General features: G+C 35.0%; 1 protein-coding gene across 7 annotated transcripts in view; it reads right to left on the bottom strand.

The window, feature by feature from the left end:
- LOC136039152 (uncharacterized) overlaps positions 1-25,327 on the bottom strand; it is a 212,614-nt gene that overhangs the window by 13,932 nt on the left and 173,355 nt on the right. For 4 of the 7 annotated variants that reach the window (XM_065722640.1, XM_065722646.1, XM_065722643.1 and 1 more), the window contains 2 exons: positions 21,462-21,812; positions 17,081-17,369 (listed from right to left, as the gene is read on the bottom strand). In XM_065722640.1, coding sequence (XP_065578712.1) covers positions 17,081-17,369; positions 21,462-21,812 — 640 coding nt within the window. The remainder of the gene's footprint in view (positions 1-17,080; positions 17,370-21,461; positions 21,813-25,327) is intronic. The other 3 variants (XM_065722642.1, XM_065722647.1, XM_065722644.1) reach the window with 1 other exon arrangement.

Here is a 25,327-nt window from a genome sequence, read left to right as displayed (position 1 = left end):
ACTTTATTATATTACTTCGTTGGATGTTCTAGAATCTACCCCCTATCCCATACTTCTTTCACTATTTTTATCCCCCTTTTTTCGTTCTTTCTTTGGAAGCACAAAGGACAATTGAAACGAAATCTGGTTGTTTTGAATGATTCAGTGGAAACTTACACAATCTTAAAAAAGTATTTTAAATATATTTAAATGTAGGAAACACCTGAAATTCAACTTATAATTAAAAAGACATCCATATCCAGATGTGCAGAAACACCAGAATTTGAACTTCTAATAAAATAGACGTCCATATGCAGATCTGCAGAAATGAGCCTATGTGCAGAAACACCAGAATTTGAACTTCTAATGAATCAGAAGTCCATATGCAGATCTGCAGAAATGAGCCGATGTGCAGAAACACCAGAAATTCAACTTCTAATGAAAAAGACCTCCATATGAGGATGTGCAGAAACACCAGAAATTCAAATTCTAATGAAAAAAAACTCAATATGCAGATGTGCAGTTTTTCGTAGTGACGGCACCAAGTAAAAAAAAAAAAATAGCATGGGTAAAAAAGAATATTTGGTAAAAATAAAATATAAGAAAACTAAACACGTGTGACACCAAACAGCTTGAAGGTTTGTTTTCTTTTGAAAATGCAGTTGTCTTTCGGAATCAAACTATTGGTGGTATTTGAATTTTTACAGACGAAAAGCGTTGTCAAAATCCACTAGTTCGTTCTGCGCATTTATTTTCACAATTGGACGTGGCAACACTAACGAATATGTCGTACTGCTCAAAAACTTCATAATTTTGCAACAGCCAAAAAAAAATCTAAAAAAACCGCTGTTTTTAGGAATGAACAGATCTAAGATGGGCCCTGGGGGTAAAAATGTTATTATTATTATGGACTCGGTACTTTTTTCTCTTTAAGTTTTTTTTTCTTTTCATTGTTTTTGCTCATTATGGTATTTGATCATCAAAAATTATTATATTTACCTTTAGTATTAATTATGTTCCAGCATCTCGAGCTCAATTTCATCCGGGAAAGTTAAATTTTTCTCTTTTTCATTTTCTTTCATTGTATTTGATGGATTATGTTGCATAAAAAATTATTATTTCAAGGATGTAATTTAATAGGTCTAGAAAATCAATGCAAATACAAAATATGATAGGAAACTTTCAAAATCAGAAACTTGACATCTTTCCCCAGAAAAAAAAACTCGACGGTGTATGATAAAATTCAGGTGCATAATAATTTAGAGGCGCACCATCCTTAGACTTGTTGAATTTTGGCATAAATTTGAAAATCCAACATGTCTGTTGGCACAGTCCATGGAAGGAGGGCCACGAACGGTGCCATGCGCGGTGAATATGAATATCTTTAGAAGGGATCGCAAGGAATTTGTCAAAACGTGACTTAAATCGACAATACCATATCGCTTGTAATCCAGATCGTACAGCTTGAGCACGGATAAAAAGTATATTATGCAGATTTCCAACTGGCCTAACCTGCAGTGGGGGAAAAGGGGGATGGAATTTAGACCATATCGCTTGTAATCCATATCGTACATCTTAAGCACATATAAAAAGTATATTATACAGATTTCCAACTGGCCTAACCTACAGTGGGGGGAAAAGGGGGATGGAATTTAGACCATGTCGCTTGTAACCCATATCGTACAGCTTGAGCACAGTTAAAAGTATATTATATAGATGTCCAACTGGCCTAACCTGCAGTGGAGGGAAAAAGGGATGGAATTTAGACAGACCTTGACGATGATACTGAATATTGGAAGATAGTATTACCATATATATTATATATACCTAAAATAAATATATCTACAAATTAATTTATTCCAGGGGCAATTCAAGTTCATCAAACAATATTTATTAAACCATCATAGGATTAAAACTGATAAGTAGTCATACGATGCTTATTTTATAAGATATTTCTTATTCCCTTTAAATTTATTTGTAAGGACAAATGTTCTGAATATGTTTGCCTTTACCATGCAACATTTATTAAAACATTTTGGGGAGAAAAAGAAGACGGACAAAAACCAAACTAAACAGTTATCAAAAACAAATAGTTATCATAAAAAAATACCTTTTGTCTGTGACCTTGAGTTTCTATAGCTAAGGTGACCTTAAATTCCATTTAATCATGCTGAATATTCAGACTGGCCTAAGCAGGGGCGGATTCAGGATTTTTTTTAGCGGGAGGCGCAAAATATTTAGCTCCGATAAATTTGCGAACAAAGAAATACCAGCAATTTAAAGGGAACCTCAACGATTATACGCGTAGGTAAGTTGAGGAAATGGTCATAAATTTAATCTAAAATCTGCTGAGGATTAAAGTTCTAATAAATCCGTTAAAATAAAAACAATGTAAAAATATTGATACAAAAAACAGTAAGTTATAGAAACCACCCCACCATAAAAAAAATGAAAAGCTGTTCACTCTCTACGAAAAATATGATATTCAATATGGCAACATGATATTATCTCTAAATCCACCACTACGTTAAGGGGGAGTGCCCCCCACGCCCCCCACCTGGATCCGCCACCGGGCCTAAGACAATTGGTTCTCTATGCTGTTAATTAGCTAAATTACAAGTTTTTAGTATCATCATCCATACATTCAAAAGTGATATTATTGTTAATATGGTAATCGAGCAACAGGTTTAGTTCTGTTCAAGTTTAGCTCCAAACAAAAGTTTCCAAATTTTTCTATTTCAAATTAAATTTTGGTACTTGTATGATAAACACCCTATTGTTCATACAGTGTAGTGTATGAAATACTGTATGAAAGGGGATGAAAATACTGTATGAAAGGGGAAAGAAGAATTGAGAGAAAGAGTCAAACTTTAGCGTAAAGAGCGGGGCTTTGATGAGGAAGCAGCCTCTTTCATATACGAAGTAATTTCTGTTCGTTTTAAGTTTTAATGTCGCTCCTTACTTTCAGTTAAAAAAAACTTGTTTTTTTTATTTAATCAAATTCTTCACTCATTGACGCATTATAGAATCGTTGTTTTTTTTTTCCGTTAGTTTCTTTCAGCTCAGTATGAGACAAGACAAATAGAAGTGACGGAATAGATGGAAAATATATAATTTGGGCTATATATTTGCACATATGGGGGGGGGAGTAAAGTATTTTGACAGTGTGAAGCTAGTAGACAATTCTTACTACATAATATGCGGAATAATTGCACCTAACACATTAGGCATGCGGACCCGCTATACTTTACCCCCTCCTCCCTAATATGCCAGATACATGGCCCAAATTTGTTTCTAAAGTATTGTATTTTTATCTTACTTTGGTATATTTCATTAGGATTGAGTGTCAGAAAAACATACTAGAAGAACATTAGGTAGGGCGTATATCATAAAGTACCTAGGTTTTCTATCTAAGTTTATATCCCCTACCTCTTGTTCCTCTACTTAAACATGGAAGGCAGAATAAAAATGTCTTGGTTATTTTATGGACTAAGCAGACGATAATAATATTATCCCTAGTTACGTGATCCTCCAGTATTTTCTCAAACTCGGCTTCCATTGCAGGGAGGGGGCACTGCTCCCCCCTATTTCTAAATTTTGAGATACTTTTTAGAGGTATTTTAATTGAAAATTGCATTTTCTGGTACTTCCTTTGATAAAATAGGAAGAACAGCAAAACTATCCTCCCCCCTCCCCTATGTTTTGAAAATACACTCCCCGAGTACTTTCAGTGAATTTAGTCACTATTTAAACTTTAAAAAAGGAGCCTAATTCTTTGAAAAAGATGCAATATTAAAGGAAAACTCATAATATTCCTGAGATTCTGGAAGAGGAGGGTTGGTGGGGGGGTTGAAACTTACATCTTTACAAGTTAATCTTAGTAAAAGAGTTCTTAAATCCAAGAAAAGAGAAAAATTGCAGGGTCTGACATTTAATACTACAATTAAAAAGAAAAAGAGAGATAACTGTACAACTTTCTGTTTAAAATGGTGCTTTAAGTCCAATCGTTCATTTTTATAACGTATCAGCCGAACATTACACCTTATTCCAGGAGAGAAAAACAACCCCGCCGTTTTAAACCCTAATGGGCTTCAAAACCATACTGAGGTGAAAACTTGGATCAAATGAATTTGTTTTTCGTCGATAAACCTCAATAATTCAAAACCTGATCTTTTTTTTCCCTTTTTTTTAATGAAATTTTCAGCTAGTAAATATAACGAAAGTTTTTTTTTTTAGTCCCGGAACATTTTACGGGTGAACTGTTTGTTTTTCTGTGATGAAATTCTAATTTTGTCCATCCTTTTTTATTGCTACTACTACCAACAACTCACCGCAACACAAAGCTGCCTGAGGTCAGCACAGCTACGAACGCTCCTCATCCACCCCAACCTATTCAAAGCCTCCTCTTTACACCCTCTCAGGAAGTTCATATTTACCTTAAATTTTTCTTTCCTCCCACACCAACCTCTAAAAGTTCATTCATTTTGCTCACACTTTCATCTAGGATGCTTAAATCCTCAGCATAACATTACTCCAGGAAAGTTTTTCGCCCTCACTTCATTCCGGGTTATCCCATTTACTTTTCTGTGTTCATTAAGACGAAGTACATCAAGATGATCCATATAAAGGGGGATGAAACACAAGCCTGCTTAACTCCTCATTTAATACGAAACCAGCTGCTAACCTCATTTCCTACCTTAACCACAGCAGTGTTATTCCCGTCCATAGCACTTATCACTTTAATGTATTTGTCTGGTATACCATACAAGGATAAGACCTTCGCTAAAGCTCTTCTATCAACAGAATCAAACCCTTTCTCATAATCTATAAAACTGAGGACCTAAGGTGTTCGACGAATTTTGTTTGACTACTAGATTCAAACTTATCTATTACAAAAAAACACAAAATACGATTTTGGATATTTTCAGCTTCTTCCTTTTCCGTTGCATGTTAGTTTTGTAGCATGGTAGAAATCGGTAAGTTACCTCAATTTTACGTTACACTGCTCTACTGCTCAGGATTCTAATGCACCCGGAATTTCACCCAATTAGATTTTGGAAAAAAAGATTTTGAAAATATAGTCCCACCCATAGGTTTTGAAAAACATCCTGTTTTGTATCTTCATAACCCATCACCCTACAAAATTGTAAATTGATGCTCCTCTTCATCATATTTATAATTATTGATGATGAGTATTTATACCGTACATATACGTCTGCGTGCATTAGAGAATCTCCTAATTATATAGTAAAGTAATTGTTTTTAGATGTGGGTGATACTCTAAACAATGATCTAACAATTTTAGAAGAACATTGAACTGCGATTGCGCATATACTTTCAAAAACATAATTACAAGCTATGTTACTAGGGTGTAAAAATTGCAATAAAATTTTTGTCGGGAATTTAGTCTAGACATTACTAGTAGCAAAAACATTTAAAAATCGTAATTGACTTGTTTAAAGAGACAAAGATAAGAATTATCTAAAGACAATTTAGGTAAATAAAAAGATGGCATTGTACGAAAATGCGAAAGAATACTACTACTACTACTACTACTAATAACTCACTGCAGCACCATGTCGCCTGAGGTCAACACAGCTACGCATGCTCCTTCTCAAACCTAATCTAATCAAGACCTCCCTTTTTACACCCTCCAGGGAAGTTATCATTTCCTTTAAATCTTTATTTATTACATCCTCCCAACCGAGACGAGAATGACCTGCTTTCCATGTAGCCCCAGACGGTTGGCCAAAAGGGACAATTTTCTGCTATCTGTCATCTTTCATCCGCAGAACGTGGCCCGCTGAACCAGATACTCACAAAAGAATTTCTTGGGAGGAGGGACATGAAAATACACCAGAGATGGGTGAATGAATTGATGGATAAATCGGTCTTTACCGTATACGGTCTTTACCGTAAATCGGTCTTTATATGTATATAACTGCAACGGTTTCTACAGTGGTAACCGGTTTTTACGACGGATCAAACAATAAAAAGAACAACAAACAAATATGTAATTAGGGTTGTATATGTGTCCACCAGGGAGGGAGGGTGGATTGTGAGGGTAATGACTGTTATGTTGAAATACCATTTTAATAATACGATTATAATTGTATATTAGTTTTGTATACAGATTAGGGCTATGTATGGGCCCATAAGGGGAGGGGGACTGTCACAAACACGACTTTAACCATTAAAAAGTGCATAAAACATAAAAATGCCTCTCTCTTTGTTGTAGTGAAGAGCAAACTACAAAAAAAAAAAATAATAAAATAGTAAATAGTGACGAAGAACACAGTCATACACAGTCTTTCAGTCATAAAAAAAAAACAAGTAGAGCAATAGGAAAATTTTTATATAAAACAGTGGAATGCAAATTTGAATGAATATTTTGTCCTATGTCCAAGGGCCGTCCTCAGCAAATCATAAATATATACAAGAAGAAAGGCAAACAACATACAACCAATAAAACTAAAATGAGCTACTTCAGCGAAGTTCAACCAGGACTCATGTACAACAAGGAGTTTTGGAAGAAATATATTTCGTCCTAAAACAAGAAGATTTCTCGTTTTCTCCAGGTTAAAATTCCTCTATATACTGTAACAACAATACAATGACGAAAAGTGATGACTTCAGGTTCAGCCAGGGAAAAAAATACTGGGATATTCCTGAATCAAACAGTTCGTGGTAACGAACTGTAGTAAGGAGCAACCCGGCTCAATAGTAAACGAAACTTTAAAAAACGGAATTTCGATACTAATAGATACACCAAAAGAATTCGGTTTTTATGCCTATTTTAAATATATAAGTTTCATTAAACTTAGTCTTACTCATCAAAAGTTACGAGCCTTAGAAAATTCGCATTGTTCTGGACAATAGGGAGAAAAACCCCCTAATAATTATAGGATCTTAACGAAAATCACACCATCGCATTCAGCGTATCAGAGAACCCTAATGTAGACGTTTCAAGCTCCTATCTCCAAGAACGTGGAACTTAGTATTTTTTGCCAGAAGACCGATCACGGGTGCGTGTTTATTTGTTTTTTGTTTTGTTTTTTCCAGGGATGATCGTATCGACCAAGTGGTCCTAGAATTTCACCAGAGGGCTAATTCTAACGGAAATTAAAAGTTATAGTGCCCTTTTTTAAGTGACCAAAAAATTAAAGGGCACCTAGGCCCCCTCCCACTTTTTTCATTTTCGAATGAAATTTTTTTTTTCATTCAACACAACACACTCCGCTCATTTTTTCCCAAAGTCAACAGATCAAAATTTTTAGATAGCCATTTTGTTCAGCATAGTCGAAAAACATAATAACAATGTCTTTGGGGCTGAATTACTCCCCCATAGTCCCCGGGGGAGGGGCTGCAAACTACAAACTTTGACCAGCGTTTACATACAGTAATGGTTGTTTGGAAGTGTACAGACCTTTTGAGGGGGATTTTTTGGTTGGGGAGGGGGGATTGATGGGAGGGGGCTACGTAGAAGGATTTTCCCTTGGAGGAATTTGTCATGGGAGAAGAGAAATTCCATGAAGGGGGCGCAGGATTTTCTAGCACTATTTTAAAAAAAATGAAAAAATAAATATGAAAAAGTTTTTTCCACTGAAAGTAAGGACCAGCATCAAAACTTAAAACGAACCGATATTTTTACGCATATGGGGGGTTCGTCTCTTCCTAAATACCTCGCTCTTTACGTTAAAGTATTTTTAGTAATTTCAACTATTTATTCTACAGCCTTTGTGATTCAGGGGCCAATCTTAAAGAATTGGGACAAAATTAAAGCTTTAGTATAAAGAGCGAGGTATTAACGAGGGGGCGAACCCCCTTATATACATAATAAATATATACGAATATAGAAGTTCGTTAAGTAAGTTAATTTGTAAGCTACGTATATTTTTTACTAATAAAAATGTTCGTCAAAAATAAAAAATTCGAGATGCCTTTTTAAGTAACCGAAAAACTGGAGGGTAACTAGGCCTCCTCCCCCACCCTTTTTCTCAAAATCGTCTGATCAAAACTAAAAGAAAGCCATTTAGCAAAAAAAAATATGCAAATTTTGTTTTAATTATTCATTTGCGGAGATCCAAAATCAAACATGCATTAATAAAAACGTTCAGAAATTAAATAAAAAAATAAGTTTTTTAACTGAAAGTAATGAGCGACACTAAAACTTAAAACGAACAGATATTACTCCGTGTATGAAAAAGGATGTTCCCTCCTCAACGTACCGCTCTTTACGCTAAAGTTATTTACTGTTTTATAAAGTAGAATTGAGAGAAAGAGTATCGAATTTAGTACCGGAGAGAATTGAGAATTGCGAATGAGAGGATTGAGTACCGGACCATCGGTCGCAGAGCCAGTCGATCCTTGGTGATCGTCACTGAGGCACCGGTGAGTAGGGAAGTCGCACTGGTTGCGTTGAAGGGTTTGGGCGTGAGCCTGGCAACGGGAATATCCATGGACAATATAAAATTTGGGCTATATTTGCAAATTAGGAGAGATGAGGGTAATGTAAACTGAAGCAGTTTTAGGAATCATACTAGTAAGTATTGTTCAATTTTTTAAGTAGTTTTCAGAATTTTATTTTGGTTTCTTCTTAGGGGGTCAACCATTGCATTAGTACCAAATATAAATACCCAATAAAGTTGATTCTTTTCAACTAAATAAACGCCTTCACGAAGAAACTAAAACTGCTTCAATTCGCAACTAAATTGCAACTACATGCAATTTTTGCTCTTTTGATAACATCTGTGTGAACGTAGGGTTACTGTGCCAATTACAATCGTTACCTGGAGACAAATCCAGTTCACTAAGTGAGAACCATAAAATGCAAAACCTGTTAGAATCTCCTCCCAAAGCGCACAGCTGTCAATTCAAAAACTAATTCCTTTTTGCATTCCAGAAACAATGTAACAGAAATGAAGTTTGATAAAAACTGGTTGAGCAGCTAACACTCCTCAAATACTTTTAGGTTATTCGCCGACTGTCAACTTTTAAAACGAGAAGGCAATTGCTTAAAGGCTAGTTTGTAAGCCAAAGAATGTAAGAAACTCCTAGGAGACGACTCCGAAAAATAAACAACTAGCACCATCTAACAATGCCAGCAAAATCATAAAGTTAATTCTAAGTCAATTTCTGTTCATTTCTTTTTTTTACTTTCTTTTTTTACATCAAAGGAAGATAGAAATAACACTTTTACCAAAAAAGTACGTGACGGACCCTGTTTAAAATAGTAAGATGCACGAAAAATGTGATTCAATCCCGCTGTCTAGGGCTATAATGAAAAATTGTGATGGCTAGGAAACGTTCTTAATACTAATTAAATAAAAAAAACTAGTTTTTTGTACTGAAAGTAAGGAGCGACATTAAAACTTAAAACGAACAGAAATTACTCCGTATATGAAATGGGTTGTCCCCTCCGCAGTCCCTCGCTCTTTACGCTAAAGTTTGACTCTTTGCCACAATTCTACTTTTTAAAACAATTAAATACTTTAGCGTAAAGAGCGAGGGACTGCGGAGGGGACAACCCATTTCATATACGGAGTAATTTCTGTTCGTTTTAAGTTTTAATGTCGCTCCTTACTTTCAGTACAAAAAACTAGTTTTTTTTTATTTAATTTCTGAACGTTTTTGAATTAATGCATGTTTGATTTTGGCTCTCCGCACATAAATTATTGAAATGAAATTAGTATATTAATTTTTTTTTTGGCTAAATGGCTTTCTCTTAGTTTTGATCAGACGATTTTGAGAAATAAGGGGTGGGGAAGGAGGCCTAGCTGCCCTCCAATTTTTCGGTTACTTAAAAAGGCTACTAGAACTTTTAATATTCAACGAACGTTTTTATTAGTAAAAAATATACGTACCTTAAGAATTAACTTACGTAACAAACTTTTATATTCTTATATTTTTATTATGTGTATGAGGGGGTTTGTACCCTCGTTAATACCTCGCTCTTTACACTAAATCGTAAGATTTGTCCCAATTTTTTAAGAATGACCCCTGAATCAAAAAGGCCGTAGAATAAATAGTTGAAATCACTAAAAATATTTTAGCATAAAGAGCGAGGTATTTATCTCCTCCTAAATAACTCGCTCTTTACGCTAAAGTATTTTTAGAACCCCTCATATGCGTAATAATCTCTATTCGTTTTAAATTTCAATGCTATTCCTTACTTTCATTTGAAAAAACGTTTTCATGTTTATTTTTTCATTGTTTTTTTTATAGTAATGCTAGAAAATCCTGCGCCCTTTTCATTGAATTTTTCTTCCCCCATGACATATTCCTCAAAGGAAAGATCCTCCCACAAAGCCCTCTCCCATCAACCCCACCCCCCAAACCAAAAAATCCCCATGAAAACGTCTGTACACTTCCCAATAACCATTACTATATGTAAACACTGGTCAAAGTTTGTAACTTGCAGGATCGTGGGGGAGTAAGTCATTCCCAAAGACATAGTTATTATGGTTTTCGACTATGCTGAACAAAATGGCTATCTTAACACTTTAATCTGTTGACTTTTGGAAAAAATGAGCATGGGAGGGGGCCTATTTGCCCTCCAATTTTTTTGGTCACTTAAAAAGGGCACTAGAACTTTTCATTTCCGTTAGAATGAGCCCTCTCGCGACATTCTAGGACCACTTGGTCGATAAGGTGACCCCTGGAAAAAAAAAACAAAAAAACAAACAAACAAACAAATAAACACGCACCCGTGATTTGTCTTCTGGCAAAAAATACAAAATTCCACATTTTTTTAGATAGGAGCTTGAAATTTTTGCTATAGAGTCCTCTGATATACCAAATGCGATAGTGTGATTTTCGTTAAGATTCTATGACTTTTAGGGGATGTTTCCTCCTTTTTTCCAAAATAGGGCAAATTTTCTCAGGCTCGTAACTTTTGATGACAAAGACTAAATTAATTGAAACTTATATATTTAGAATCAGCGTAAAAATTCAATTCTTTTGATGTATCTTTTAGCATCAAAATTCCGTTTTTTGGAGTTCCGTTTACTATTGAGCCGGGTCGCCCCTTACTACAGTTCCTTACCACGAACTGTTTGAAAAGAAAATAATTCGGTATTTCGGGGCTTCTGACATTATTACTCCTTTGCGGAAGTTAGGCTCAAAATTGAAAAAGGATTATATTTTTTCTCTGGGCCCCTTCCACCTCTTAGTTCGTTTATTTTCCCGTTAGTTTTCACCTGTTTTCGCTTTATAGTTGTGTTATCTCTTAGCAGTTCTTTCGTTAGTTGAGTTATGGTTGTGGTATATATGTTTTATCGCTCGTATAGTTGTGTTATTTTCAAATTATACTCCATAATAGAGAGGCTCCGAACACCCAGCATTGTATATTAAACTCTTAATTTGACGTTTTTTTCTAACGTGACCAGATTCGTCCTGCGCCCTTTTCATTGAATTTTTTCCCCCATGGCATATTTCTCCAAGGAAATATCCTCCCACATAGCCCCCTCCCTCAACCCTACCCCCAAAACCAAAAAAAATCCCCCCTGAAAACGTCTGTACACTTCCCAATAACCATTATTATATGTAAACACTGGTTGAAGTTTGTAACTTGCAACCCCTCCCCCAGGGACTGTGGGGGAGTAAGTCATCCCCAAAAACATAGTTATTATGATTTTCGACTATGCTAAACAAAATGGCTATCTCAAAATTTTGATCCGTTGACTTTGGGAAAAAAATGAGCGTGGGATGGGGCCTAGATGCCCTCCAATTTTTTTGGTCACTTAAAAAGGGCACTAGAACTTTTCATTTCCGTTAGAATGAGCCCTCTTGCGACATTCTAGGACCACTTGGTCGATACGATGACCCCTGGAAGAAAAAAAAAAAAAAAAAAAAAAAAAAAAAAAAAAAAAAAAAAAAAAACAAACAAATAAACACGCACCCGTGATTTGTCTTCTGGCAAAAAATGCAAAATTCCACATTTTTGTAGATAGGAGCTTGAAACTTGTATAGTAGGGTTGTCTGATACGCTGAATCTGATGGTGTCATTTTCGTTAAGATCCTACGACTTTTAGGGGGTGTTTCTCCCTATTTTCCTAAATAAGGCAAATTTTCTCAGGCTCGTAACTTTTGATGGCTAAGACTAAACTTGATGAAACTTATATATTTAAAATCAGCATTAAAATGCGATTCTTTTGATGTAGCTATTGATATCAAAATTCAATTTTTTAGAGTTTTGGTTACTATTAAGCCGGATCGCTCCTTACTACAGTTCGTTACCACGAACTGTTTGATTATAGATAAGATAATATCTTATTTTTCAATAAAGCTATCACAAACTCCAAGAGAGCTGAATTTGCTTCCTACGCCAGCAATAAACAATTTTGACAACTAAAAATATTAAAACATTACGTCAAAATAAAATGTGAGATAAAAAATTAATTATTGGAGCATAATTAGTACTAGTCGGAAAAAAATTCAATAAATAAAAATTCAATAAATAATATTCAAAACACGTAATATTTATCCAGAGTTTAGCAGCCATGAGGGAAATAAGTTGCCACCCTCATGAAGTCGGGATTTTTACCAATTTTTTAAATATTTTTATATTATTTATTAATTGCGTATTTTTTATTATTTTTTAATCCTTTTTTTTAAATTCTTTTGTTATAAATTTTGCTTGTGGTGATAACTTTTAAATTTGCGATCAACTCTCCCTCCCAAATGAATTCATGTATATGAACTTGGTTATCTGTTGATGGCAAAATTATTTGAAATAGCTAATGTTCAATTACAAACTAAAGTTTCATTCGAAAATAGACAACGAAACTTGACAGAAATTACAAAATATATTTGGCTTAAAATCAGTGACGATGTAATTTGGTTCTAGCCTCCTTGACGTTCTAGCCGGTAGGTTTCTATAGAAAGGTTCTCATGAAACCATAAGTACGAAAACCTGTTATTATGTCAAGCGATAAAAATAACATTATTGCAAAATTAAGATAAATAATTTTCTTTTCTAGAAACGAACACACTAGAGAATAAAAAACATTTTTATTTATTTGTGGAATAGCAATCAGTCGCATAATCCGAGACATTTTCGGGGTTCGGGAGAGAGGAAATTTATCAAAATTTAGAGTGGAGTTCCATCCAAGTGGGGAACAAATACAATGTTTCATTGTAAACCTATCAAAACAGAAAATCATGTTAACTCTTTTTTTATGAAAAAGCTAAATGAAGATCGAAACTTTCATGGGCGAGTCGTGTGCGGTGTTTCCAGATGGGAAAGACCAATTGGGTGGTCGTGGGCGAGTCGAGTCGACGGTCTTTTCGTGGGCGAATGCGCATAAATACCAAAACAAACAAACAACGGTTCATACTGTCATACAGTAGCAGTAACTCACGAAATATACAGGAGTGGGGCAAAATGCATTCTCTAAAAGTACAGGGGCAGTTTTTTTTTCAGTTTTAGTATTGAAAAAAAAAAAAATTCAATAGATACACCCACCAAGAAGAATCTTTTATAATCTGGAGGGCAGGAGTAAACCCCCCTCCCACAATCGACACCATTGGTCGACAGCTGGAGTTTTCAGCTTTACTTAACGTAATTTTTAGTCACATTTCCTGGATATCTTCCCAGTGAAATTTCAATTGACTTTCACACATATGATGAATAGTTTGTCTGGTCCAGTAAGGTCCGTTTTATCTGGTTCCGTATATGAAAAGGGTTATCCCCTCCTCAACGTATCGCTCTTTACGCTAAAATTTGACTCTTTGTCATAGTTCTACTTGTTAAAGCAATAAAAAAAACTCTAGTTTAAAGAGGGGGACGTTGAGGAGGGGACAACCCCTTTCATATACGGAATAATTTCTATTCGTTTTAATGTCGCTCCTTACTAGCAGTTAAAAAAACTTGTTTTAATTAACCCAACAAACACACAATGGTGCCAAAATGGAGCATACAAGGGGAAAATAAAGAAGGAAACAAAAAGCAACTTCAATAGGAAAAGCATTTATAAAAATGTACTAAATAAACTGTTTGAAGTATCCTAATTCTGTTCAAAGCATAACCTACGCTCCGCAGCAACAACAAACGGATCGACAACTCTATATATAGAAACCATACGTCAGTTTTTGGCCCACAGAGGTAGACACAGTAGGAACTTGGCGTAACAAAAAAAAATTGACCGACAAGCTCCTTTATCTGACGTACTAAAAACATTCCAAATATCCCGTATCAATATACATATATACATATATATATATATATATATATATATATATATATATATATATATATATATATATATATATATATATATATATATATATATATATATATATATGTATATATGTATATATATATATATATATATATATATATATATATATATATATATATATATATATATATATATATATACATATATATATGGTGGCCGGCGTTTACCCGCCAGAAAATATCCTGGAAAATACCCCCCGTAGCAAATAAGGCTTTCCAAATTTGAGAATTTTTTTTTTTGAGTTTTTTTTTCCGTAGGGGGAAGATATTTTGGTACTTGTGTATATTACGCCACTCACTCAAGTTTACGCTATGTAAAACTCGAGAACACACCGGTATCTTCGTTAGTTTCTTTCAGTTTAGCATTAGACAAGACAAGACAAAGGCAAGTGACAGAATAGAGGGGAAATATATAATTTCAGTTATATATTTGCACATAAGGAGGGAGGGGTAAAGTATTTGAACAGTTTGAAGTTACAAAACAATTCTTACTTCATAATATGCAGAATAATTGTTCCTAACACATTTCGCATGCAGACCCGCTATACTTTACCCCCCCCCTCCCCAATGTGCAAATATATACCCCAAATTTGTTTATAAAATAAGGAAAAAAATAACAAAGAAACCGGTTTGTTCTCGAGTTTTATGCATCGTAAACTTGAGTGAGTGGCGTATAATACACAAGTACCAGAATTTTTCATGGAGAGAGAGCCGAATTTTCCGGTATTATTTAAAAACGATCAGAAATTAAATTTTAAAAAAAAGAGTTTTTTCAACTGAAAGTAAGGAGCAACATCAAAACTTGAAACGAACAGAAATTATTACGTATATTTAAGTAGATGCCCCTTCCACAAGACCTTGTTCTTTACGCTTAAGTTTTGACTTTTTGTCCTAATTCTTTAAGAATGATTCCTAAAACACAATGGCCATTTGATTGGAATAATAAGCTTTGTTTTAAAATTCTAGAAAAAAAATTAGCTTAAAGAGCAAGGCTTTGAGGAGGAGGCAGTCGCTTTCATATACGTAATAATTTCTGTTCGTTTTAAGTTTTGATACTGTAAGTTAACTTGTAAAATATTTTTCTTATTCACCCCAAATTCTTGCGCTCAATAACTATCTGAAATTCTAAATTCGAGAAGTCAGAAAAAGAGGCTTACTTTCATGTAGTGTAGATTATTAGTTACTAACATGACAGGAATTTGCTATTAGCATCTAAAATCGAGCCTGGTTTTTAAATAGATTTCTTGCTAAGCTATACAAGCTAGAAACATATTTTTACACAATAATCATAAGACAAACAAACCAATCTTCGTATCTACAAAAGTGAAACAAATCTCGAGAAAAAAAATCCTGAAACTTGATTCCGATTTCCTCCACGTGGGGGCCGAAGACCCAAGCTTAGCAACTAGACTAAGGCAACAAAAATCCTGCAAGGGGGAAAGGCCTGAGAAAAGTAGAGATACATAAATATATAATCTAAGCGTCCAGTTCACTTTCTCATCTATTCTAAAAAGAATGACTAATAGGCTAAAAAAATAGAAGATGAAAGGAGTATCTCACAATAGGAGCTCGCCTCTAGTGTTTCCATTCAGGACCTTAAGAGCTATAATAGTCAATAGAAAGAAGGCAAGAATACTAATAGCTAGCTGGGGAAAAAGTGACGTCAATATGACAAAGACAGTCTTCAAAATTGGAAAATCTTAAAAACTTTTCAGAGATCTGAATTTGTAAATGAAATTGACATCGACATTTAAGCAGAACTAGAAAATGAAGAAATATTTCAACATGTTACATAAAATTTTTTAAATAATACCGAAGATAATTAAAAAAAAAATTATTTTTTCATGTTTATCTTCAAACCCAATAAAAAATTTTACAAAGAGAATAGGTATGCACACAAGAATTTTATTTTGATGGGGGGGGGGAGGAATAAACACAAATTATTTGATAATAGTGGCAAACCAGAAACTGGGACAATTTTTTATTTTATTCGGAAAGGGGCGGGGGTGGAAGACCTCAAGGACCCCTCCTTTGGGTAATTCCCTTAAAGAGAAGTAATAATAAGAAATAAAACAAAATAAAATTATTTTTTACTGGAAAATTTAATTTTACGTTTTAACATAATTTTTTTGTGCTTTTATGTTTTAATAACATTATTGCCCACTTTTCAAAATTTCGGCTAGAAAGGAAATTTTCAAAATAAAGTCGTTACTTAGCAACTTCTATGAAAAGAAGTTTTTCAAGCCTTAAATCTATTAAAAACGAATAAAACATAGGCCAGTTAGCATATTTATCTACCCCTTTGTACGTGAAGATGAAAGTGCTTTATAATTCTTGCTAAAAAGTCACTTTCTGTGATTGAGGAGAAAACTCCCAAAAACTGAGACTAAACCTCTGGAGTGTAAGGTCAAATGTCAAACAATGTCAGCTTTTCCATTTTTTGACTTTTATATTTTATGGTCTGGTATTCTTCAACAAAAATAGTCAAAATGAGACTCTAGCTACATACATCAGTGCGCACAGATCATGTTTTCTTGGGTTGGGGGTCAGACATTAAAAAGTTCCCTACTTCAACCCTTTCCCTGCTTTTGATGTTTGATGGTCAGTAAAAATAATCGAAAAACATGTAATCGAAGCTGCAAAGGTGCTTCCTTCTCAACAGCCCCAAACTTCAGTGTTTTTCTTTCTTTTTTTGCAGGACGTACCTGCTACCATTCTTAGTTACAAAGCACAGATAATATATTAGTACCAAATTCCAATGCAACATAATATAGGATATGTTGCGTCTTAACCAGGGCAAACTATGTAAAATGGAGTTTAAAAACATCATTCCCCGCACCATAATTACAGAGTCTTACGAACCTGTCTGCACTGCAGTCGCTGAATCTCCTACGTCATTTAAGCTATCAATTAAATTTGAAAACTCGCCTTTGACCGGGTAATCGTCAGGCAACAATCTGACGTCCTCAATATGTATTAAGCCGCTATCTCCATCGTCGAATTCAATATCAACTACCCAGTTTTTTCCTTTAGATTGCTCAAGAGTTACAGCTACCCTGCCTGGGTATAGAACCCGTGACTTATGAGACCAGAATGCACATACTCTCGTACCTGGACGAGTCGTAGATGGAACGGCATGCACCTCCAGTATCTAAATTGAACAGGAAACAATTAGTGGATCGCTTAAATTGAATAAAAATGTTCTGATAAAACTATGATGTTCAAATGTCAAATAGATTAAGCTAACAAAAAAAATATTAATAATAATAATTACCAAAATCTTAAATTTAAATTTATCAAAATGGTTAAATTTACCGAAAAGGTATATTGCTGGTTTTGATGTCCGGTAAAAAAATAAATACCACAACTACTACTACTACTGCTATTACTACTGCAGCGCCAAGCCCTCTGAGGCCAACACAGCTATGCATGGTTCTCCTCCATCCCAATCAACTCTACACCTCCCTCTTTACACTCTCCCAGGAGGTTCCAACTCCCCTTAAATCTTTCCTTACGACATCCACCTACCCTAATCGGGGACAACTTACTTTTCATTTGGCCCTTGACGGTTGGCTGGAAAATGACAAACAACGGAGAGTTAAATTAACCAGGAGGTAAATTGCTGGTTTTGGCGTCCGTTAAACAACGGAGAGAAATTTAAAAAGGTATATTGCTTATTTTGACTTTGATGCATCAGCTATTTGGTGGAAAAAATACCCTAAATTTTCGGCCCTTGCTTCTCTGCATGGAGAAGTGTGAAGAGGGTACTTCAATACTTTACAGTATTGATTTTGTCAAATTATATTTAATAAAAATGTAATAATATGTCACAAATGTCACAGATACTGAACAATCGTCTTTTCTATAATTTTTCGGTATTATGCTTCACTTTAAAAAAAAAAAAAATTCATTGAAGAGTCTAGCTAAAACTCAAAACTTCTAGCAAACCAAAAATAACGAAGTATTAAAATACCAAGGATAGTGAAAACGAAATCTGATTGTTTGAATTGGTTAGTTGGAAACTTACACAACCATATACATCTTTAAACGAGAAAAGGAAAACCGGGAGCTAGAATAGGAAAAACTGTAATCATGAACTATAATAGGAAAAACTGTATCCGAGAACTATAATAGGAAAAATCGAAAACCCAATTTTTAAAAGAAAAACTCCCATGGGCCGATCTGCAGTTCTTGGTAGTACCAATAACAAAATTAATGAGAAAAAAATCGATAAGAAATCAGCAAAATATCAGCCAAAATCTAACATCTTAAGAAGGAAATTTGCTTTGAAGGTGAAAAATCAGCAAATTTTCTTTGAAGGTGGACAAAATAAGTGAAAAATCAACAACTTTCGTTAGAAGATGAGAAAATCGACAAAAATCAGCAAATTTCTTTTGAAGGTGAAAAAGTCTATGATTCTGTGCTAAGGCTGGATACCCACAAAAAGTGCAAAGCACACTATACCACAGAACTCGTAAATTAGATGCTACCAGGGAAAATAAATTAGATGACCCCAGGGAAAATATTCTGATCGGAATTTCAAACGGGTTAAGCAAATACTTCAAGTACATGCCAGAGAGCAACTTTTATTGTTTCCAACTGTTTCAGGGTTTTTTCAGTCAACTGATTACCGAAAATTCTGGCGAGAAAAACCACGTCAGGATCAACTGTCCGTGAATGGGGGGGGGGGGGTCGTAACGAAAGATTTCAGGGAAACTGGAACTTCTTAGGGAGGTGTAAAGACAGAAGCTTTGAAAAGATTGGGACGAAGGAGGAGCGTACGTAGCTGTGTTGGTCTCAGATGGCTTGGTGCTGCAGTGAGTTGCTAGTAGTAGCAGTAGCAGTACTTTTTAATTTTGATTTTTATTACTTTTCAATTTACCTTTTGTACAGTTCTCATCAATAATAGATTAATTTCTTTCAAGTTATGAATACAAGAACTCCTCTCCACAGATATGCAGGGAAAAAGTATTTTTAGTCTGTACGACAGTTGAATATTTTTGTTTATGTTTTGCCCTTTAGACTCAAAATTTCTGTTTAACGGTGATTGTTCCACATTATGAATTAAGAATCATACTTCAATACCCACCATATAGAGACCCAAAATGTCTTAAGAAATCTATCAGAAGCAATTCGGTTTCATCGCTAATAAACTAGGCACTACCAACTTTCTGATATCTTATTTACATTGAAACATGTGCTACCATCTAACTATTCGTGCAATATTAATGTTAGCCTCATTCGATGGCGTTCGACATTACTCTTCTCAGGATGAAAGCAGAGGCGTAGCTTGAATTAAGTCAAATAGTTGTGGGCATCAAGCCATGGCTAATTGTAGAAAAGCCAATACACATAGTCTGATTAAGTGAGAGGCAAATCTGGCATTAACCCCCTTATTAGGATTGAATAAAAATGACGGTAGTTCATTTGTTAATAGATAAGTCTATTTATTGTCTGTCCATGCGTCATTCCTAGGGCAGAAGAACTAAGGTAGATAGTCATAGAGCTAAGATAGTCATAGAGCTAAGATAGTCATTAAATCTACAGTTTTTCAAGTGTTTGGTTAAATGGCACGGGTAAAGGGCAGGAGTAAGTATGTCTCTCTTATTGGACCAGCGCCCAGGGACAATACCGCTCCTCCCCCATCACTAACACAATATAAGTAAACAAAAACAAGAAACTTCAGTTTGACCCACCTCAAAAGTTGCGCTTGGGGACAGTCGCCCCCTGCCTCCCCTAGATACGTCACTAGATGAACGAGCGTCCGGACCTTTTTTTTTGTTCCTTAGATGTTCTATGGTTGTTGGGTTGAAGACACGCCCTTTTTATGTATCTATAAGGAATAAATCCTAGTCCCGTTAAAACGAGTTAGGCCTGTCGGAATTTTTTAGGTTACTCCATCACTAGACGTGATGAGTGTGATCTATAATCTAATGAAAAAATGTTTTTAATAAGGGGACGGGCCTAAACATATTAGAAAATCTTTAAACAAATCTCAATATAACGAAGGTGATAAAAGGGAACCTGCTAATTATGGAAGTATTAGGTTCATTTTAGTATTAAGCAAATTAGCATCATCATAGTTGTTAGACAAAGAGATGCCGCAGATGAATTTTAACAGAAGAAATGAGCCGTTAACTAATACTACAAATAAACTACCACAACACATAGCTATAAGGGCCAGCAAAGCGAGAAATCGTGTCATTTTCTTGGCTATAGAACTACAAAATATTCATTATAAGATGACTAAATGCGAGCGTTTTATACGGCCAGATCATTCCCTTTTTTCAGCGAAGTAGCTCCAGCATTTATATTGGGGGGGAGGGGCCCATATCCGGATAGTCAAGGAACATGGGCTATAGAATAATTATTTCCTCCAAATTATTGGACAATGCCACTCCCCATTACTAACACAATATAAGTAAACAAAGCCTGCTCCCCCCTTTTGTTCGCATAAAAGACGTAGACATAGAAAATTATTTTTAGAGAAGCTTTTCCAAGTTAAAATAATGCGATGTGTGTCTTACCGACGGGCTAACATTAATTAGAATGGAGCACAACTAATTTCGTAATCAACAACACAAGAGACACAGTAGTAAGATTCAACCCCTTAAAAAACAAGTTAGAAATGCCTCAGCCTTATTTTCCCATTGTTCGACTTAAATTCTCGGTGTACCCTCATTCGTCTTTCCCTTTGCATATTGAATCTGTTGTCAAATTAGCTACTGCACAAACATTACATACAACGAGTTTAGTTTTTCATGAGCTTTCCCTAGAGTTTAAGTGCATGCATTCAGTAGCTATCATTAAAAGACGATAAATTGCATGTGCAGTTTTGTCCACAGGGGGGGTATTTTAAGGGAGAGGGGGAATACACTAGACCCATTGGTAAGTATACCCTGTTCGGTCTCACGGGGGATCAAACTGTACTCTTCAGGTTACAGTTGCTCTTTTAACTTTTTTAGTGGGGAATGGAGGAAGGGGCTAGGTGACTTAGTTTTTGTGTTTAGTGATAAATAATTTTCTCTATTACTTACAAAAGACTAAACGCTGCAATTTCCTTGTGCCTCTTTGGCTAGTTTATCCAAAACTGACACTAAAGACGCCAATATACGAGTGCCAGTGAAATAAAAACCTGTTCGTACAAGGCGTAATACCTCAATCCCGAATTTTAACCGAACAAAAGCACACTGTAACAAAAAGCACATAAAAAAGCACACAAACTGTGCAAAAGCACACTTACCGATTCCATTAAAATTTCTTCCCTTGAATATATTCGTGGTTTGTTTTTTCTTTCTCCATCAAGAACGACACCGTATATATCAGGTGGACTCAACGGTGTAACATGCCCCGCACTTAAAAGGCCCTCATTAGGGACTAATACTCTTAACTTATCAACAAGTTCTTCAGCAAGAGGAGGACGTGGAACAGTATTTTCAGGCACCTCGGATACCTCTGGAGTTAGGTGTTTCTTTATTGGGCGTGAAGACTTTGACTTATTCTTTATTTGGTCTGCAGAGGTTTCTGGTAACTTCCAACAATCTGGGAGTGGTGGAGGGGGGGTTTCAAGAGATGGTGATCTACCAGATGACTCCTGAAATGAATAACATCAGTTATTGTTATTATAAGTAACACATGCATATTGCATTTAAAAGAAAAAAAACTAGAAAAAACTTTCGTCGGTTGGAGTCGAACCTGCAAAACCTCGGGTAATTAATCAAACCTGCTACTACAGACTAAGAGAGCTACCCGGACAATTGCTAATTGTATTTAAATCTCGACTTTATTATTCAGGATAAATGAATCAATAAAATTGGCACCTATAATGTTTGTAGAGGTGTGTTAATGCACATTCTTATAACAAAAACTAATATAATAGCAAATTCTTGAAATTGTCCTTTTCAGTGACATATATTGACAATGTCAATAACAAAATATCATCAATCACAGTGTCATTAATTTGAAAGAAAATAAAATAATCCTATAAATACTTAAATCAAAATACGAAAAGACTACTTCTGCTTTTTTTAGTCGCTCTTTCTGCGTTTTATTTTAGTCTTCTCGGTTTTAGGTTTTCTTTATATTGATTTTGAGATTTTATTGCATTTTCTTGTTTTCTGTATTTTCAAAGGTTAGTCCTTTATTTCTTCTTAATATAGCATTGTATTATTTAGAGTATTATGCCCTCATTTACCATGGAAGACTAAAGGCACCAATTCACCAAAACTTAGGAGGGGGGGGGGAATGTGTCACCCAAAACGTCAGAAACAATAATCTATAGAAGGCTATAGAAACAACATCTATAGATCAAGAAAGATACTCCCTCCCCCCAAATTTAAATGCAATGATTTCGTGCATTCTAGTTTACAAAGTTTTCTTTATTATTGGGCAAAATATTACGCATGTATTTATGAATTTATCTATTTATTTTCTACCCTTCATGCTATACAAAAGTAGACAGAGACGGAGTACATAGAGAAACGCCAAAAAAAACAGGAATAAGAAAAAAAGAGACACTACTACCATTAGAACAGTTTATAAAGAACATATATATAAAACACTGAACAACATTTACATACATACAACTTTGAATGCCACTGTATAAGAAGGGGATACTATGGAAGAAAACTGATTTTTCGATTATGTTTCGAAATACGCTTTGACAGAAGTATTGCTGGGACGGCTATTTTATAATTGCGGATTAATACTGAATTTTGGGTCCACGGGGTAAATGAAGTAAATACTTTGCAAATTTGAAATATACTAAACGGAGTTTATGTTTATCTGTTTGTGGGAAAATCTTCCAAAATGGTGTTGTGATAGTGCTGTCGAATATATAGTTTATGTATTATATAGTTTATATATAGTATATTAAGTTTAAACTTAATATATAGTTTAGCTAGGATTATACGGTTGACCCATTTTTGTTTTAGACAACTGAAGTATAAGAAGCCCTTCATTTATTTAAAGGTGGAAAATCAGCAACAAACAGGTTTGCATTAGGGATTGGCCAATTGGTAGACCAAGATAGACAAGTACTTCAACTGGCTCTCCTAAACAACGTCCAGTTGGACTGACGGTGTGGGACCCAAATTAAATAGAAGAACCTCAGATTTCTCAGAATTAAATTCCAGTCCCAATTGGGAATATTCATCCTCAAGAATGCTGAACTTTTCTTCAATATACTGTAATGACCTGCTAAGATTAAGGACATCATCCTCACAACAGACAAGTGTCACGTTTGTAGCTGCCTCAATGCATGAGGATAAACATTTTGATTGAGCGTATAAGACACCGTTGTTAAAAAGAGTAGGCGAAGTGACAGCGCCTTGACGCGTACCTTTATAAACAGAAACAAAACTATTCAGATCATTCGGTTGGCTAGTGGGACAAGAAAGTCTATTTCGTGGAGCATGTGTTAGATAAGATGAATTAGAAACCGGCAAGTTAAATCGATTTGTGATTTTAATGCGTACTTTAAACCGCGGATATAAATTTTTCAAGGTACGAATAATAGAGGGGTGTACGCCTCTTTTTCCGTATGAAGGAGCATGGCTCCTTGTACCAATGAGTCAAATGAACGCCTAACATGGTGTGCTGCTAGAACGACACTTTACTGGGTCAGTTCAGCCACTATTAGGGAATTAGCTACAACACTAAGGGCATCAAAGCACCCTATTTTATTCCGAAAACCAAATTGGTATGGCAGAACGCTACATATCTCCGTTGACTCATCAACACAAAGCAACTCAAACAGTTTACAGATATCCAAATGTGAAAGTAGTCTTTTTAGTTGAAAGAACATTATCTCAAAAATTGCAAAGAGCACTTAAAAAGGGCGCATATGCCTCTTCACGGATTTCAATAGGTTTATCGTTAAAGTCTTCAAGTCCGTTACAAACTTCAAAAGCTTCAAATGGTCAAGTCGTCTAATGGAACGACAAATGTGACGTGGATCCGAATCTCAGAATAAAAGAAACAACCATAGAACAAATCATGACAGCCTGTCATCTCACTCAGCCCGAACAATTCCATTCTTATGTTTAATTGAAACAGATGTTATTCGTAGCAAAACTTTTATTCATATTTTACTGTGTGCATTATTGCTTCTTTTCTATTATTATTCTGTTTATGTGTTACCGTGAATGTCCGAAATTGGTGAATGTCGACATTCACCGGTGAGTGACCGAAAAACTTTTTTTTTCTTCTTGGATTTGGTCATTCTCAGTTTAATGCAAGGTTTGATGATCACTGATTAAGTTAGGTTAGATTAAGTTGGGCTAGGTTGGGTCAGATAAAATTTTTAAACCCATTTCTGATATTTATAACCAAAATTCACCTAACATAACTATAACTTTTACCATCATAGCTTGCATAAGACTGAAAAAACCAACTCTCAAAGCTAATTAAATCCAAGCAGAGAAAAGGAATTTCGGACGTTCATCGGCGAATATCGACATTAACCAGATTTCGGACATTTAACAGTGACATGTGTACCAAAAAAAGAAAAAATACGTAAATTGTATTGATATTAAAGCACATCCATTGTTTTATAATGGGTAGTCAGCGTTACGAGAATTAAAGGTACACACACCTTGAAAGTCTTGTAAACACAGTTCTATTTAAACCAAACATTTCTCAGGTAAACATTGTTGCTCAGCTCGCAGAATCTTGGGGAAATCTTTGAGTAAAACACACGAGTGTAAAAAGGCTAATAATACGTTTCCCTCTGAAGTCTTATGGACAAACCTAAAAGTTACTTTAACAATGATAATCCACAAAAGTTGTTTTCAACCCAGCACCGGATAATTGGGTTTCCATTATACTCGCCCAAGAAACACCAAACGAAAACACGTCGTAACATTGAAGGCTGATTAGGCAGAGTTTTTTTTACCAATGTTTTGGTAAATGTTTGGCAAAACTACCAATGTTCGGTAGTTTTTTTCCTATTTCTAGGAATTTCGACGTAATACCTTAATTCAGGCATTTTTATCCAAGACCAGACTGTCTTTCTACGACGAACGAATAAATGTTAAAATGGGGATAAGTCCTTTTAGACAGTGAACACAGATACAGAAGTATGGATACTTAGGCAATATTAAAGAAGAA

Source organism: Artemia franciscana, chromosome 19 (assembly GCF_032884065.1).
Source record: "Artemia franciscana chromosome 19, ASM3288406v1, whole genome shotgun sequence".
Lineage (NCBI taxonomy): Eukaryota > Metazoa > Arthropoda > Branchiopoda > Anostraca > Artemiidae > Artemia > Artemia franciscana.
The sequence above is the reverse complement of the archived record's forward strand: the minus strand, read 5'-3'. Positions and strand labels throughout refer to the sequence as shown.